The 18,278-nt window shown below is 46.7% G+C and overlaps 1 protein-coding gene across 2 annotated transcripts in view; it reads left to right on the forward strand.

The window, feature by feature from the left end:
- The window catches only part of LOC143013058 (cyclin-dependent kinase 17-like), a 30,804-nt gene that overhangs the window by 1,569 nt on the left and 10,957 nt on the right, over positions 1 to 18,278 (forward strand). Inside the window, exons 2-4 of one of the 2 annotated variants that reach the window (XM_076166510.1) lie at positions 3,959 to 4,119; positions 15,541 to 15,674; positions 17,420 to 17,545. In XM_076166510.1, coding sequence (XP_076022625.1) covers positions 3,990 to 4,119; positions 15,541 to 15,674; positions 17,420 to 17,545 — 390 coding nt within the window. In that variant the 5' untranslated portion in view covers positions 3,959 to 3,989. Of the gene's footprint in view, positions 1 to 3,958; positions 4,120 to 11,097; positions 11,929 to 15,540; positions 15,675 to 17,419; positions 17,546 to 18,278 lie in introns of those variants that run through there. The other variant, XM_076166509.1, reaches the window with a different exon arrangement.

Consider the following 18,278-nt stretch of genomic DNA (forward strand, 5'->3'; position numbering starts at 1 on the left):
CAAACCTCCACGCCCCCCGCCCCCTTGTTGTGGTAAAGATGGTGTTGTATTTCCAGATCCCTTGCCTGGTCTTCCTTTAATTCATAACTTCCATTTACTTTCTGAGAATGTGAGACAAATCATTCTCATCGTCTCATTCGGGAGTTTAATATGGAGTCAATGGAGATGTGTGAAGGAGGAGCCGTTGGGTTTAGAAGGAGGTTGTCCTTCTTTTTTAAGGTTATTTGTTGTTTGTGTGGTTTTGTAGTTGGGCAGATTTGTGCATTACTCATGCTTCCTCAGGCCACTGTGCACCGAGTGGCGCTCAGAGTGGCACTGAGTGTCCACTCCACTCTGCCACATTATAAACATATGTGTGCATGCATGCGTATGATTCATAGGCCACTGATGAATGCTTGTTGTTTTGTGAGGGGAAATAACAAAGTGAGATTCGTGAGGGAAAACAGCATGAGACTGAATGAAAATACGGTATTGTTCTCACAAATGAGGTAAATCTCCTCCTCTCTTTGGAGTAAATGTGTGTGTGTCTAATATGCTAATATGCAACTAGCTGATGTTTGTGGGTCTCTTGCCTCCCAAAGACATTTAATTGGCAGAGAAACCCCAGAGTCAGCCTGGCAAGGATTGTATGCTGCAGTGCTGTGTGGCATCTCAAGCACTGAGGAGGGTGGAAGTTTTTAAAGCTGAATTTTAATGTGTGTGTGTCTTTGGAAGGAAGGTATGGAGAAAGATGTTTCGCCTCTCCATCTTCCTTTCTTCTCCTCACCTCAGAGACAGAAACTGCAGTTCCAGCCTGGGCCGGTAGCCTAGCAACCCACATGGTGTGTGTCTTGAATAAATCTGACGGTGTATTCCTCCTCTGGTCTCCCCAGGAGTGTGTCAGTGCTTGGCTACACACCTCACCTCCATCCTATGCTAGCACACCATTTAGCCACCCTCACCCTCATACAAACACACACACACACTCTTGTAGGTGCCATCACAGGCTGTTAACACACACACACACTTACATAAACACAAGTAGGAGAAGGTCTAATTCACTCCTAATTCCTTCCCTCCTTCTTTGTTGTTGCTTACCCTGTTAACCTTTGCTCTCATGTTTGTTATGCTGCACAGCTCCCATTGTAATTTTGACTGAATTTATTACTACTGGATCACTTTAAAAGCAGTAGAAGTATACACAGCTCCAGTGAGAGCGTCCTCCTGCATGGCTGAGTGTGTCCCTCTGTTGTGTAGGAGTTGTGTGTGTGTTGGGAGTCGTGGCTTACTGGGTGTCTGGTAAATGTGGCCTGCACATGCTGCAGCCTGAAGCCACATGTCTCATCCCACCCAGGGAGGCTGCTCCAACTAATACCCCCATCTGCACCAGACAAGACTAAACACCCAACACACTTCATGGACCTTCCTCCTGTCTTGATATTATTTTCACAATTTGAACAATACCATTTGCTAGTATCTTAGTTTAGTTTGACTCATTGCGCCTCAGTGTTGGTCCTTGAGTACCACGGCACTTCATATGATCCATCCTTCCCTGCTCTGTGGAGCTTAATCAGGCGTGTCAAGAGTTGGCGCCTTTTGTATCTTCGTTGGCTTAACCAGGTGTGAACCGTTGGTGTTAATCTGCGACGTAGGACCAATATTTCAATATCAGAACATCAATATTCTATTTTTATACAAGATGTCCTGGTGGAGTCAAAATTTGCTTTTTAATATGACTGTTTTTGTTAGAACTACAAGCAATTTAATGCAATTATTGGCGCAAACCCAAAAATAAGTCGGTGTTGGTGTATATGTAGAAAATTAAAGATAAATTCCTATCCTATCCTAAACGAGTAGATGTTGCAAATGCACAATCAAATGATAATAGAAGTTGGCAGTGAGTTAAGTATTTAATCAAAAAGTTATTTATTAAAACTTAAATACAGCATAACTAGAAGAAAGTGGAAAGTATCTTCTCCTGATGTGCTTTAGATTTTTCTGTGACATATTGGGTGTTTGCATATCTTGTCTGATTAGATTGCGTTTTACCAAAATGTTAACAAAATTGGAATTCAAAGTAGTACTATAGTTTAGAAATCTACCCTGGGGTCGCCCCCTGTAAGAGTCTCTGTGTAATGGGATTCCCTCTGCAGTGCCATTCATGCTAATTCAACACAGATAAGATGGAGACTGTGAAATGAGTCATAATTGGGTGTTAGTTTTGCGTGCATGCGTGCGTGCATGGATGCGTACATGAGTGTGTGTATGCTTGTGTGTGTGTCATTGTAAACGGTAGCAGTGTTATGTATTGAGCTAATCAGCAGCACATTATATGAGCACTTCCCACATAATGAAAGTCAGTTCATTTGGAAATTTGTGGATGATGGCAAGAGTGCAGGACAGGAGAGTGGTCTCCTAGTCTGAGTAGGCTTCTTCCCAGGCTTCTTCCCATGAACATGAACATGCAAATGAAGGGGGAGGAAGATTCCGGCACCCATGGGTAACGGATAATGTGAAATGAAAGTGAGATGCCCCTCCTGCTCTTTCTTCTTAATTTTAACTTGCCCCTGGCCAAGGTAGAGACCACATCTAACCGGTCCTGTGTAAATTGGCAAAGGCGACATTGTTAGCAGTGGATACTTTCCTAAGCACATCTACTGTTAAAACAAACCAGTCGTCCTGAGTGGGGATCACTGAGTTTGAATTCCCTGGGAGCAATGGGTGTCTAATAAGCCTGAAAGACTGAGAGCCTGAATGGATGAATGGCTTTTGTTGAAGCCCCCAAGGTTGGACACAAAGGGAAATCCAGAGGGTGCCCTGAATGTGTGTGTGTCTGTGTGTCTATCTGCGTCCCTAGTGTGTGTAGTTGCGCATGTCAGATCTAGAGCCCTTATGGGTGAGATGGAAGGAGCAGGAAGTGGAACAGAGACAGAAATACTCTGTCATAGACGACTCTTCCTTCAGGCCGCATAAGCAGAGCGTAGAGACAAACCAGGAGTTCCGATCTGCACAAGCTAACCCCGACACACACAAATACACACACCTTTTAAACGCTGTGGTCTCTAAAGGGCACACTAAATAGTATTTAACTTTGGAAGCCCCCTCAATATAAAAAGACACGCATACATTTCATATACACACATGCAATACATGAACGCAGGTCAGTTATGGCTAGAAATAGCTTATTTGTGAGGACAACGCCTCTCTCTTGAAGTACTGTTTCAAACCAGGCTTCCATCAGTGTCGCCTGGCTGCAGACAAATGGAGGTCTCACTGTAAGTTGGATTAGAGCCGTCGGTGTGTGTTGAAACCAGTCTGTTATCAACAGCAGTACACTTCACCTAGAGAGTTTGCCATAGGGCTAATTTAGTTAACATTCCAGCAGGTTAGACTACAGTTCTTGGGCATGGCCGTTAAATCCCGCGTTTAACCAGGATAGCCGGCGGTACAGTGTCAACGTGAGAAATGTGTGTCAATCAGGGTTCCCCTGGGAGAGCTGCATCGTCAGCTCTTCACCTGTTGTGTTGTGTTTTGTTGCGCACTTTTGTTTGCTTCTCTCTTTCTCTCTGTCTCTGTCTTTCTCTCTCTCTCTGTCTTTTGTTCTCTCCATGTATGAACTTTTGATACCTAACAATGAGAGTGCATACTACGTGAGCAAACACAAGCGTCCAACTTTCCAATACACACAGAGCCGGCAGTTGTCACGGTTATATTGAAAAAAATGGGCAGTGTAGATACTGCCATTTGTGGTGCTAATCAAGGGTGTGCATACCTCTAAAATGAGTCCCGGTAGATTGACATTGGTTGGAAGCACTAGTAATAGTTGCAGTATAGCAGCAGTAGCCATGACAATGTCCCAACAATGTTTGAAAAATGTCTATTTAGGTCTCTAATAACTTTCTGTGATTGTTGTCAGGACTACAACCATGATTGAGATGATGAGGATTGTGTTGTTTGTGTGTGTGTTGTTGCCCTTTAGGCCTGTGGGCCCTGGTGGTGCTGTTGAGAAGATGGACAGGATGAAGATAATCAAGCGGAGGCTGTCCATGTCTCTACGCAGTGCTCGGCCCGTCGACGACTCCCTGTCCGAGCTGGCGGAACAGATGGCTCTGGACGAACCGTCCACGGCCAGGGACAACGGTGAGACACGTGGACAAGTAACACACACACACACACACACACACACACACACACACACACACACACACACACACACACACACACACACACACACACACACACAATGTGTACACAAGAGCTTTTGTGGATTTCATTGCACAAGTACACATGCACGTATACAAACAAAACACGATAAAGGGATAAACGGAGGTGATATCCATTCAGTAAATGGTGTGACAGTCTGTATTGTTATTATGATGAGGATTTGCGTTACCCCCCCGGGTGTCACACAATGATTAGTTGGACCGGAACATCTGTTAAGACCAGTATAGTGCCACACAGTAGCAGGTGAGACACATTATAGGAGAGGAATGTCTCTTAACTAGGACTTAGATGTCAATATTCACACAGAGTAATGCAGCAAATGACGGTGTGGGTGGAGAGAATCACAGCAGAGGTCAGGACTGATCATAGCAGGAGATGCAAGATGATGTCAGTCATTCATCACCGTCTGTCCTCTTACTGTACATCTACAATTACAGTGATGTGCTGTCTGAATACATGTATTTAAAGTCCCTCATATGCTATGTGTGCTAGTATTTATGTGTAAATATTATTTGGTATACACCTCAAGGCAAGACTACATTATATTTGTAAAGTTTTTGCTGTCCTTCACACTCAAAACCAGAAACAGGAATGCTTACACACATACACACTCACAGCTCAACGTGAGCGATCCAATCACTGGAGCTGTTTTTAACCTTCATCATCATCTCTATCAAATCATCGACATCGTCACCATCATTTCAAAGCACTCGTGTCCCAGTCTATTCGTGTGTGTGTGTAGTTGGTGAGAGTCCACTGGAAATGCAGGTGAATGTTGTGAAATCTAAAGAGGAGATTATTTTGTTTGTGTGGAGCAAGACCAAATGCCATTCTTAGAATTGATGTTTGCCATCTGCTGGGCATCTTGTAGAACTGCAAGTAATGTTGTTGAGATTTTGTGTAATGTCAAAACCTCCCCTGAAAGACACTCTGTGTGTTTCGGGTCAGTCTGTGTATGTGTTTACTTGCTGCCTTTACTCTGGACAGTGCCAGGGTCAGAGCAGGTTTAAACAGAGCAGGTGTCATTGGTTAAATGCTGAAGAGACTAAAGGAAAGGTGGAGCTAAAGCAGTAGAAAGAATATTCTTTGTTCTGACTGCCATATCTCCCCAACTCCTCCTATCTTTACTCCTCTCTCTTCAGGCTTTAATAGCTTGCGCCATGTCGGTTCAGTTCATTTCCAGGGAGAGAGCAAAGAGCGAGGAAGGGAGTGGGAGTCTGATGGAGGAGGGACGCGTAGAGGAGAGAGATATTAAACTTTAACCACTGCTCTTCATCTTGTACTGTACATTCTAGCACGCCTTGTCTCCTCTCCTTCCCGTTCCACCTCCTCACCTTATACATCTTAGTCAGGCTGTGTAATAGCGCCGTGAGGCACTAATTAGAAGCAGCGTCAAAACTGGTGTTGCAGACTTCAGCTCTCAGCTGTGTCGCCGTCGCTCCCTGAAAATTCCAACAAGTTTTTTAACTGGCGGAGAGACTGTGAGGGAGTCATGTGAGGCTTTGAGCCTTAGCCCCACGCTCCATTGCTTGGGGATCAGAGAGGAATTTACAGTGGAATGTAGATGAAATTGGGATTTTGAAGGAAAGGAGATATGTCGCGTACATGCACACGTACGGCCAAAGTGTTAACACTGAGGAATGTGTAAAAAGAAGAAGGAGTGTATACTTGCTGACTGTCTGTGAAGGTTACATGAAGGTGTATTGCTTTTGAAGAGATGAGGAGGATTTCTTTTATCCATATTTACATGAAATATACACAACCCACAGGCAGATCAATTCAAAGCAGCAACTCGGTAAAGAGAATCATCTACTGAGGCTCCTCCACCAGTGTTTCAGCTCTTCCCTGTCCTCTGTGCCCCGTTTTCTACAGCGTCTCTCTGTGTCGTGCATGTCTCTCAGTTGTACTTTGTGTCCTTCCAATAGTCACTCTTCATCAGTCTGTGATTCATCTCTCCTCTGTGCATGTCTCTGGTGTTCATCTGTTTCCTCCTCTAACATTTCTCTCATCCACCATCTTATCTCCAGTACTGCTACATATTGCACTATTGTTCCTGGTCCTACTTGTTCTGCTGCCTCTCTGTGTCTGGTTTCCGTGTGACCTTGAGTCGTCTCTTCTCTCTTCTCCTCTGCTTTCCCTCCTACATTTTCGACACGCTTGGCTCCCTTCTGCCGCCTCCGTTGCTCAACTCTTCTCCCCTCTCCTCTCTTCCCCTTTCCTCTATCCCCGTTTTGCCTTTGTTTCCATTTTTTTGGGCCCCTCCGTCTCTCTGTCCGTCTCCTCTGCTTTCCCTCGCTCTGTCCCTGGCTTGTCTGTCTGCTTCTCGTGTCTCAGAGCCCATGGTGGTGTGCGCCGCGCACCCTCCTGCCTCTCACAGCGCTCCCTCCTTCCTGCGTCAATATGCCGGTCAGCTGGGCCGCACCGCTCTGCGCAGAGAGCCGGGTGGGGGGCTGGACAGAGACAGAGCCTTCCTCAACCTGCACAGGACTGGATCTCTGGGTATACACACACACTCACACACAGACAAAGCCTGACATGCATTGTGGAACTATATGAAAATATAAATCAAGCTTTTATGCCAGTTCTCGGTATAAGAATATGTATGTCAAAAGGCTCACACACACACACAAGTCATTTGTGTGAAACCATGACCAGCATCACCCCTGAGTCCGGCATTTCCTGTCTCTTTATCTTTATCTTATCCGTCTGCTTCTTCAGCTGTATCTTTGCCCATGCATGCACAACTATTCTTAACACATTTAAACCCATCTGTGGGTTTGTTTGGTATATCTGTAGTGTTTGACCAAAGCAGAATGTCAAGCTTGAGCGATGCTGCCTCCTGTGGGTGGAAAACCCACACATGCTGATGCACAATGACATTAACAGCTCACCGAACACAGGTGGGAAGGGAAAACAGTCCGGTTTTCCTATATTACACAGAACAAGCTGGTGTTTTGCTACTCAGATAATCCTCGGCTGCCATGTTTGTTAGAATATGCCAGGGTCAGAATGGTATGATGGGTTTGATTGGCCCTTCTTTTGACTAATTGGAAACAAGACCGCAGACGTGAGGTGTCCTTGTGGTCTGCCAGCGTTAATACTGACCTGACAGGGGGTCCGCCAAGAATCCGCTTGGCTTCTCTTCATCTTTTTAACATTTATTATCAGGAGGGATACAACACGAACGATTATTCCATCACAGAGGGACTTGCACAGACTCACACAATCACTTTTTCCTTCCTTCTGTCTGCATTACGCAATTGGATGTGCAGTCTGGGGCTGTATAGATCCCAGTAATCTCATTTCCCACTGTGGCAGAAAGTCTTAAATCTGGAACAGAGCAAAGAAGGGTAAGAGTGGAGGACGGAGGGAACGAGAGGAGCTGGAGACTTTGATATTGGAAATGGGTTTAGAGTGAAATGGAGAGTAGAGAGCAGAGAGATTGGTGGGAGGAGAAATGAAAAGAAGTAGAAGAAGAAGGGCAGATGGCGGTTATGTTTGGACCAACAATGGCTCCTTCAGGGATTCGCATTAGCTTTGTGCTGCACGTCCCCTGACACCTCAGCTGAACAGACCACAAGCAGATTCCTGGCTGCCATTGAACCCTGAAGAAGAAGAAGAAGAAGAGAACCAACCCTGTACCAGGAGCTCATATTGTAGTTACTGTAGTTCGCTGCTCTCTGCAAGCTAAGAATAAGATGAGAATAGACAGGATGGAACAGGAACGGTCCCTAGTGGAAAAAGTGCAGGAGCAGCAATAGTCTTATACTGTATATGGAAGAGTCTAACAGCTATGGGGGAATTAAGCAAATTAGGGGTTTTGAACATAACAAGTGTGGATGTGGAGGTCTTGCAGTACATTTATATCACCTGAGCATCAATTGTCTGCTGGTGTGACTTAATTCTGTAAACTCTGCAGCTGCGTCTGAACACAGAAAAGCCTTAAAAGGACCGGCTGCAGCTTGATGCAGGCCCCAGAATAGCTGCTATTTTATTATTAAAACACTGATAAGGCACCATTTCAAACGTCAAAAGCCAGGACGCTATGTGTGTGCGTGCGTTTGTGTATGAGTATGAGCATGGGTGTGTGACCGTGTGTGTCTCACCGGTTGGTCTCGCTGACTCACCGCGTGCCGCTCAGCAGTCAAACCACGTCGCTCCCTTTAATGGAGCGACATGATGATGTAATCTTTCTTTCTTACTGCACTAAGGGATTATCTCTCTCTCTGTGTCTCTCTCTCTCTCTCTCCCCCTCCTTCCTTTACATTCTCTTTCTATAGGAGTATCAAGTTAAATACATTTTTCATCTGTGTAAGTGGATCTGGCCGCTGTCTTCTGTTTAAGATGTATGTTGGGGGAGTTTGGCCGGCAGCCAAAGTGAGAGAGAGTGAGGAAGAGAGAGAGGGAGAGAGAGAGCTTTTACAGCTTTGTAATTCTGATGTTGGCTAACTGGGCCAACACCCATTCACATCTCACTGTACTCACTCTGTGTAAGGATGAGCATGGCACTCCAGCTGCTCTTCACTCCTACCTCATCTGTTTCTCTCTGTCTCTCTCTCTCTCTCTCTCTCTCTCTCCCCCTCTCTCTGTGTGAGCATATCTGTAGTTACACTGATTAGGATTAGTTGGCTCTCCTGTCTGTTTTTTCCCTGAGAAAGAGGACTGTGGTGAAAGCTGCCTACTCTCCTGCTGCTGCGTTTTTCTGACGCAGTCATCTGCTCGTGTTCCTTCCTCCCCTCTCTGTGTATCCACTGAAAACACTACATTTCACTGACAGATGAACACCAGAATGTGGTACTTTGGAGACCACCTCCATGTCTCGTCTGTGCCGGGGCTGTAATGTGATGTGCTTAGCCCCTAAAGGCCTCTCTCCTCTGTCCTCTCCTCTCTCCCCTTCTCTCCTCTCCCCTCTCATCTCTTGTTGCTCTGTTCTCCCTCCTAGACTGGATTTATTAAACCAATACTGTGGACTTCTTTCATGCAGTGGTGCTTGTACACTTTTGGATCTGTGTTGGGTTAAGTTGATTTTACTCTGGTGTGCCCTTGAAGCCAAAGGCAGATGTTTATATTGAATGTTGGTGATTTTCAGATGTACAGTATATGCTGTCCTTGGATAAAGGAAAAGGGTGGAGGTGCGGTTTTCTGTGCTGCCTCAAAGCGAATAGCTTGGGCACTCAAGTCCTGCTAATTGAATAATACGATTCCTTAGATGCAGATAAAAGGTTCGTGGTAATTACAGGAGTCTTCATTCTCCCCACTGAGGGACTTGAGAGTGTTTCTCCATGTGTGTATATTCCTCAGGGAGGTTATCTGTTCCTTGCTGGTGTTGCTTTTGTGTGTCGTTACTCAAGAGGCAGACTGAGATTCGGTCCAGAAATTCCATTCAAAGCCGAGATGAAGACATGCAAACTTGCAAATTAAGACTCGTGAGAGACGACAGGGAGACAACGTGACAGGGGGACGAGTCCTTGAAGAGGGCGAGGAATGTATGGAGACGGCAGCGCAGCGAGAAGGAGATTCTTCATGTGCAGCCACACTTGTGTAGAGGCGGGTGGGCGGGGGGTGGGGGAGTGGAGCGCTTAGAGGAGAAAGAAGAAGTTTGTCCGACCTTGATTTTTTAAAACGGCTCTAAGATCAAGGATGCGGCTCTCTTATCGCGTCGATATACGTCTGTCAACGCCCTGTAAATGGCCATTACGCCAGACTCTCATCTAATTGAAGCCAGTATGGGCTAATGAGTCAGAGAAGGGTAGTACTCGCACAGCCTATTGAGTATTTAGCAGGTGTGGAATGTTGTGATATTGAACTCTTTAAAAACAACACAGCACACGGATGCGGTTCTTTTGGTCACCTAAGCCCTTACATAAGCTGTGTGAAGATAAATAAATGTTGCATAATGTTTGACAACTGGCTGCAGTGTCTTTTAAATACAAGACAGGGTGGTGCCATCTAATGTTTGCGTTTTTCCTGGCGTGTTGTGGTCGCATTATTGAGCGAGTAATGGAGTTCTTAATTACTGCATCATTATTGATACAGGGGGTGTGTGAACCTCCTGGTGTATTTAGGTCTGTTAGGGCCTACAGCAGCAGGATTATTGACATGAAGCAGGAGGGAGAGGTTTCTTAAAATGATTATTATTTCACTGTATCAATCAATAGAAGAGTGGAAAAGGCCCACCATGTTCCACTTAGTAGGTATAGAGTCGTATAGAACATGAGGAATACATGAACAGGAAATGATTAGTTTTAAAGTGTGTTATCCCAGGTGTTGCTGAATCCATCAGAGCAGACTCCTCTTATTTGTCCCGGGAGAATGGCTTAGTACGTACAGTATATGCCGCACGTGTGTCGGCAATCTATGATGTCTGTGAGTGCGGTCCTTGGCGGCGCTGAAGAGTGCACGTGTTGAGCACGAATAATGGCCCGTGCTCGTCGCTCCGGAAGAAGAATGAACGAGGGGAGAGAGAGTAGGGTGGAGAGACTGTCTGTGAGAGAAGGGAAGATGGAGCCAGGCGCCTTCAGGTTTTCAAATTTCTTTGCGAGAGCAATGCAAAGGGAACAGAAAGTGGAGAGGAGGGGAAGAACAGGGGAGAGAGAGAGGGAGGGAGAGATGGAGAACACAATTGAGAGATGCTTGAACCAGAATGAGGCCAGAATCTGTTGTCGCCGGCTGCTGAATTGAAAGTGAGGAGTGTGTACTTGTCACCGTGTGCCTGGACCCAGATGGAGATAGGAAAAAGGAGAGGACAGGGGCGAGATAGAGGAAGAGGAGGGGAGAGGTTGGTATCACGTGATGGGGGAGGAGAGCAGTGGCAAGGTGAAGGGAGGGAGCGAGAGGACTGACAACACCGAGAGCAATGATAGGGGAGCCAAAGGCGAAGAAGGAGCAATCGAGCAAAGGGAGTGGAAAGAGAGAGTGAGAGAGAGAGAGAGAAAGAGAGGAGAGGAAGACGACGGCTCTACGTTCTGGACAGAACAGTGTGCTGAGTAACAGATAAATAAGGAGGAAGACAAAGGAAAGAGATCTGACAGAGAAGGAGAAAAACGAGAGAAACGTCTCAGAAAAGGAAATCAAACCCAGGGGCTGAAACGTAACCAGCATGTGTTTGTGAAGTTAAGTGCAGGGAGCCAAAGTGGTCAGATAGCTTAGGCGTGGGTACGGGGGTGTTTTTGTAAGTTTGTGTGTGTGTGTGTGTGAACTATACAGGTAGAGACAGAACACCTGTTATTCTGAGATGATGAGTGGTAGCGGGTTGAGTTTGCATGTGTCGGCGTGTCTCTGCAGCGTTGTGACTACCTGCACTGTGCTTGACCTTCCTTAGTCAGCAAGCAGGAGTGTTGCTGCAGAGCGAAGGGAGGAAAAGAGCGAGTGAGAGAGGAGAAGGAGAAGTGGAGGCTGGGTGGGGGCAGACGGACAGAGTGTTAAAGTGAAATAGCAGCTGAGGGAGTCGGTGTAGTGAGTGCGGGACTCTCCTGGAAACTTTGATCCTCAGTCGGGGGCAGGTGCAACAACGACTTTATCGACTTCCTGGACTGAAGCGTGTTGACCTGTCTGGAGCGATGGATACGTCCGGTAACGCCCGTGGGTGCCCCCCTCGTGCTCCCAAGGTGGGAGACTCCAGAGTAGGGGAGGCCAGAACGGGCGATAGAGACACTCCGCTGAGGCTCTCGCCTTTCCGTATGCTCCGGGTGCTGGACTCGTGCCGTCCCCCCGGCAACCGTATTGGTGAGTCTGGTCACTTGTCCTTATCCTCGTTGCTGATCGGTGACCCTGGAAGTGACGAGTGTGTTTAACAACTTGGTGTTTGTGCACTTGGTGGATTAGACTTCCAGCTCTTCCATTTTGTAGTAGAGATTACAGTCCAATTATGTCCATTTTGTGGTGTGTGTGTATATGTGTGTGTGTCTCTGTCTGGCATTCACATTTGTCCTAAGGTCTCAGAAACTGCTGCTCCAACAACTTATTTCATTTCTTGATTCATTTTGTGTCCTTTTTATACAGCTGGTTTATAAGATAAGAGATTGAGGAAGTAGGTTGGCCGAGGGCACTGTGGTTCTCAATGTGAAGGTTGGGTCCATCCAGGGGTTCTGAGGAACTTCTTAGACAAATTGTTACATATCTGGGTTAGGGTTAGGGTTAGGGTCAGGCCAGAAGATGATTTTATGCTGTGGTTAAAAACAGAATTGCCAAGCGAAGAATAAAACCTTGGCGTAAATGTATTCAGCTCAAACTTCTGCCTCAGGCCTACGAAAAATCCGATTTCCATTAGTCCATTTGCAGTACGCCGCGCCCTAACTTTACCTCTTTTATCCTTATCGCCGTCGATGCAGCCGCCACCGCCGCTGCCACCACGTGCCTCTTTATAAAGGATTTCCAGCCAGAGCTGAGACAGAGTGGGGTGAGGTAAGGATAGATCCCTAAAAGCGGCCCCACTCTCTCCCGACGTGCAGGAACCCTAACTAGGCCAGCCCGGCTCCACACGGGGAGGGCGGCCCGTGACATTTCATTTCACTGTCTGCTCTCAAGTCTGATATGGAAATGAAGCGGCAGAAAAGCACCAGCAGGGCTTCTGAAAACCATGACGCCATTGAGAAGTAAAGTGTGTAACTCTACCTCCTGTTTTGAGGGGGAGAAAGTGCGTTGAGGGAAGCGCCATGTAATGCACGTATGCACTCAGCGGCACGGTGTCGTATGGTATGGTATTGTTCCTTTGGCCCAGTTGATGGAATTTTCCTGCAAGGTTATTTGTCCCATCTGATGCGGGACTATTTACATAAACAGACAAGATCACGATCTCTCTGACAGTGAGGGCGACCTGTGACATAATAGCAATACTTGTTTCTCTCTTGTTGTGTATGAGTGCGCGTGTGTGTGTGTGTGTGTGTGTCAATATGTAGATATCCTGGATCAGTTTCTCTTACCCTGGTGTCAGTTACCTTGAGTTTAATGTTTCACCATCAGGGTTGTGAGGGTTGATTCATGATATGACTACTGACTGCTCGGTTTTCTTACCGAGATATTCTATACGCGTCGCCTGTCACCTGCGCCTGGCGTGTCGTCGGTGGCCAGATGCTTCAGTATATTTCTGCATCACTGACTTTCGAGGTGTAAATGGTAGTAAAGTGGTTAAATACGCAGCGTTTACATGGACCGGTTGTGTTTTGCTAATGAGCGTATGCTGCTTTTGTCAACAGATAGCGAGGCCGAAGGACAGATGCAGATTAGATTTCTGCACTGGTGGACTATTGCTCGCGTGTCGAACCTGAGTCATAAATCCACACATGAAACACAATTTGAATGTAATGAAACTCTTTTGGAAGGTTCCTTTTTCAGCACTCAGTTGGGCAACAACAATTCTTTAGTTGACTTGAGAGGGCCAGAAGGACGTATAAAGAGGCGTACCTGCTGTGTGTTCTTGACAAATGTAGTATTCAGGCCAGTGCACAATGCAGTTAGCGGCACTAAACATACGCGTACGGCACTAAATTATCAAAATATAATCGCTATGAATCCATATTCCATCTGTTTTTTCGGCCCAAGGCACCGTTGTGTGTCTCAAACCCTTACCTTGCCTACATGGAAGACACACACACACACACACACACACACACACACACACGCACACGCACACACGCACACACACACACGCACACACGCACACACACACACACACACTAATGACCTAGTGTCAGCCTCAGCTGGTGTTGCCCCTCTCCAGCTGACAGACAGAGGCACAGTAATAAATAGCGCTGCCTATCTGCTCCTTCATCGCTCCATCCCATAATTCCCGGCATGGCTGAGGTGTCACAGTCACTCAAGGGGCTTATTTTTCTTTCCACTTCATTGCTTCTTCCAATGAAGCCACCCGCCGCCCCCCAATCCCCTATTATTCCCACGTTCTCCCTCTCCGCCGCCCACAGGTGCTGTGTTTAAAATGTAAACAGTGGAGGAGGTGAGATCTTGCGCTTGTTATCAGTGAGCCTCAACAAGCTCTCAACTCCTCACATGTTTCAGGAGCCAGGTTCCTCCACCAACACGAGACAGCCAAGGACACACACACACGCACACACACAGACCCTCATGTTGTATGTGCCTTAGGTGACCTAGACTTGAAAGCGATCTCAGGCACCACGCACTGAAAAGGCCCTACGAGACTCTCACACCCTTCCCCCTCCACCAAATCACACACACTCACCTACACACCATCGTAGGAGGCAGTCCTGTCTGACTCATTAATCAGATTCTGGAGGGGGTGGAGGTTTGGTGGTGGTGGCAGGCAGAGATGGGAGAGCTCCCATTGCATGCAGGGTACTATAGATCTCTGGCCTCCTCATCTTACCGATAGCATTTTATACGAGCCCGGTTAGCATCCCTGCTTGGCTGGTGGTACAGTCCATCATGTGTGGACTGGGACGTGAGTATGCCTTGCACGGGGGGGGTGTGTGACTGAAATCTGAGGAAGACAAAGGGTTACAGTATGTCCTCTGTGTCAGAGACACGTAGGTTAGCAGTTTAAGAGTCAGTGATCTCTGCATTCATTACAAATTCAGCAGAATGCCACGTTTTCATGATGCTGCATAACTGGCGTGTTCATGGTTGATCCTGAAGCACATTCAGCTCATTAAGTCACCCCACGACACCCACACACACTCTCATTGCTCTGGGATCCGGCATTGGGTTGGCAGGGTGCTTTTCATTTTGTTCACAATTTTAATTTAGTTTTATTTGTATTACTATTATTATTAAGTTTGAGTAGTGAGCGCCATGAACAGAACCACCCTCATAATGACATCACGAGTGATGTCACAGTTTGTTAATGGCATCATGAATAACATCACTGTTGTTGATGAATGATCGATCGAGTTCACGCATACTATCACACGTTGGCGATCATGTTTGCATTTGCTGAAGGAGCGTCCATCACTGTAGGCAGTGCAAAGCGCCAGACATTGTCTCAAGCTTTCAAATCTCCACCACTGTCCGGTAACAATTCCTCATGTTAGAATAGAATGTTGGTGAGTCAGAAATAACAACGTCTAGTGACACAAGAAATTAATGGTTGTTGTATGCATATTGTTTGTGTTTTTTTATATCTTTATCTATTTTATACAGGAAATGACCGCAGCAAAATTAGTGATTCTGATCACAAAAATCCCAATGGGGGACTGCAGAGGAGGAGACACAGACAGATTCCTAAATAGAACAAAAGAAACTTGATAATCAATCCAAAATGAAGTTCAGAAAAACACCCAGTCTAGATTTGGTCGCTTCATCATTCCACTGTGACAGTTGATATCTCTGATGATAACAGTTTGCCTCTGTGTGTGTTTGTTCTAGGCATTGTCCATGAGAATGTTAAGATGGGTTCCGACGGGGAAAGCGACCAGGCATCTGGGACGTCCTCTGATGAGGTTCAGAGTCCGGTCAGGGTCCGCATGAGGAACAACCACCATCGACGCATCTCTACTGAGGTACAGACGCACCTCAAACACACACACACACACACCAGTAAAGCAATTAAACAACAACACCGCAGACAGACAAGTCTGACCGAAGACAAAGGTGATGTCTCAGGTTCCAAATGGATGGAAAAGTTGCCTTTCCTTGTCACATCCCAGCGTATGTGCCCGTGTCAAAGTCTGGCCGTGTGTGTGTTTGTTTGTCGTGTGTGTGTCACAGAGTGATGAGTGCAGCAGTATTACAGGAAATGCCTCTTGACACACAGGCTGCTCCCTCGGAGTGCTGTGAAGAGTGTAAAGGGACTAATTTAGACCAGGTTTACCAGAGGGAGGGAGGGGATGGTGGGGGGAAACAGGCCGGGTTGAGAGAGTAATTATGGAAGTGGGAATAATTATTGGTGTGACAAAGAAAGAGGAGGTTCAAAGGAATGAGGCTCGGTAGACGATAAGAGAGAAGGGAGGGAGGGAAGAGAGGAGACGGAGGGGAAAATGATGTTGGGGGAGGACAGAAAAACACTGTTTCCCCCTCAGCCATTGCCCTCTGTTCACCCCTTCCCCCCATCTGCTTTTCTCCCCTCAGGAATCTGTCCATTCCTCTCACCTCTCTTGCTGCCTCCCCCCGTCTCCTCTCCTCTGTGTGTCTATGTGTGTTTGTGGATGGCACCCCACCATGGTGCCCGCTTCTCTCTCTCGTTCTCCCTCCTTTGGTCCCTCCCTCTCTCTCTCGCTCTCTCCCCATCTCTCTCTCTTTCTCTCTCTCCGTCTCTCTCTCTCTCGGCGTACGTGTAGTCACGTGGCAGGTCAGGGAGATGCATCGTGGAAAAGTGCATGTGTTGCGTTGTGTAGACAGACCCGCTTAAGGAGGACAATGAGGGAGCTACTAGAGCTGTTCTGCATTGTGAGTAAGGGGACACGTATTTGCGTGTGTGTGTCTGTGTGTCTGTGTGTGTGTAGGTATCTATAGGGGGGCTGTTTAGAGGACATGTGCGTTTCTCTTTGTGAACTTTGTCTTTTGTTGCTGTATTGAATTTGAATGGTACATGAAGATCTCCCCCTTGTGTGTCAAAGTGTATTCTCGTCACTAAGTATTAAAGGAAATACATCCTTTTCACCATCAGTGTGTGTTTTGTTGTTGTGCATGCTTTATGTCTATTGTCCTCTTTAGTCGCGCAAATGTTGAGCTGATAAATGTGCAACAAATCACAGTGATCAGATCAATGTCTTAAGGTGATGTAGGGAATATGTGTGTGTGTTTATGTGTGCAGGTGTGTGGGATGTTTTTCGTCATATGTGTCCACACGGTCTGCAGTGATTTCAGCATATTTAATACCGTATATGTGTGTTATCGCTGATGAAACCATTGCAGCTGAACAACCCCACAGCCTTTCAGCTACAGGCGTACACACACTTTGTACCCTCCCACAAACACCGACATGTCAACATCAAGGACATGCACTATAGGGACGTTGAGATGAGGCCAGCCCAGCCACTGCTGCCATGGTAACGGCGTGTGACTGGCACTTTGCCTCTGATAACGGCCCCGTGTGATTAGCGTATAAAAAAAGAGGAATCGCGAGGGAAGCAGCGTGACAGAAATGGCGTTGCAGCGACGTCTAGAGGTTGTGAGCCGTTTGGTCAAAGTGGAAGTGTGAGACCTCCTTCTAACATTCCAGCACTGTCATGAGGTCAGAATCCAAGGGTACAAAATGAAAATGTTAATCCGCTTCTCTCCTTCTGAATCCCTCGCTCTGTTCCAGGACATAAACAAGCGTCTGTCTCTCCCTGCGGACATCAGGCTACCAGAGGGCTACTTGGAGAAGTTTGCCATGAACAGCCCGCCCTTTGACAAACCCATGAGCCGCAGGCTACGGCGCGCTTCATTGGTCAGTACTTTACTCTGTGTGTGTGTGTGTGTGTGTGTGTGTGTGTGTGTGTGTGTGTGTGTGTGTGTGTGTGTGTGTGTGTGTGTGTGTGTGTGTGTGTGTGTGTGTGTGTGTGTGCGTGTGCGCGCGCGTGTGTGTGCTGACACTAGTTTTATCCAGCTGCTGCAGTAAAACATCGGTCCCACAAATATGATTTGTGTGCCTTGTGCGCTCTTAATAAGCCTCTCTAAGGGCCGTTTTGTATGTGCGTGTGTGTTTGTGTGTAGGAAGTTGCATACGGAGAAAACGCGCATCCACAGATGAATTTGAAAATGCACATTTAGTTATGCTATAGAGCTTACAATGGCCCAGTAGGAGGGGGGTTGATGAATTCTGTATGTATCCAGGCCAGCAGCATTGTGGGTATGAATCTGAGGGTGGAACACAGAGAGAGGGTGGCGCTGAGTGGTTAGACAAGGGGATGATGGGGAGAAGTAGGCAGATATTCATGAATATGCAGCATCGACCCCTTTTATTCCCTTTGTGCTGCTCATGAATGACTTCCACGTCGTCTCACGTCACCCTTGTCTGTTCCCTCTCTGGCAGAGTTTGTGTTTCCACGTCACAAGTACCTCACAGCACATGACACACTCTCTCGGGCTCGCTTTTGAAACGATAATAATGTGAATAAGATTATTCCAGAAAAGCACATAAAATGTTCCCTCCATCAACCGTTTTGGCTGTAATTATAGGA

Source organism: Genypterus blacodes, unplaced genomic scaffold, assembly GCF_046128005.1.
Source record: "Genypterus blacodes isolate CSIRO-AG114 ecotype Tasmania unplaced genomic scaffold, CSIRO-AGI_Gbla_v1 ptg000156l_1, whole genome shotgun sequence".
In the NCBI taxonomy this organism is placed as follows: Eukaryota; Metazoa; Chordata; class Actinopteri; order Ophidiiformes; family Ophidiidae; genus Genypterus; species Genypterus blacodes.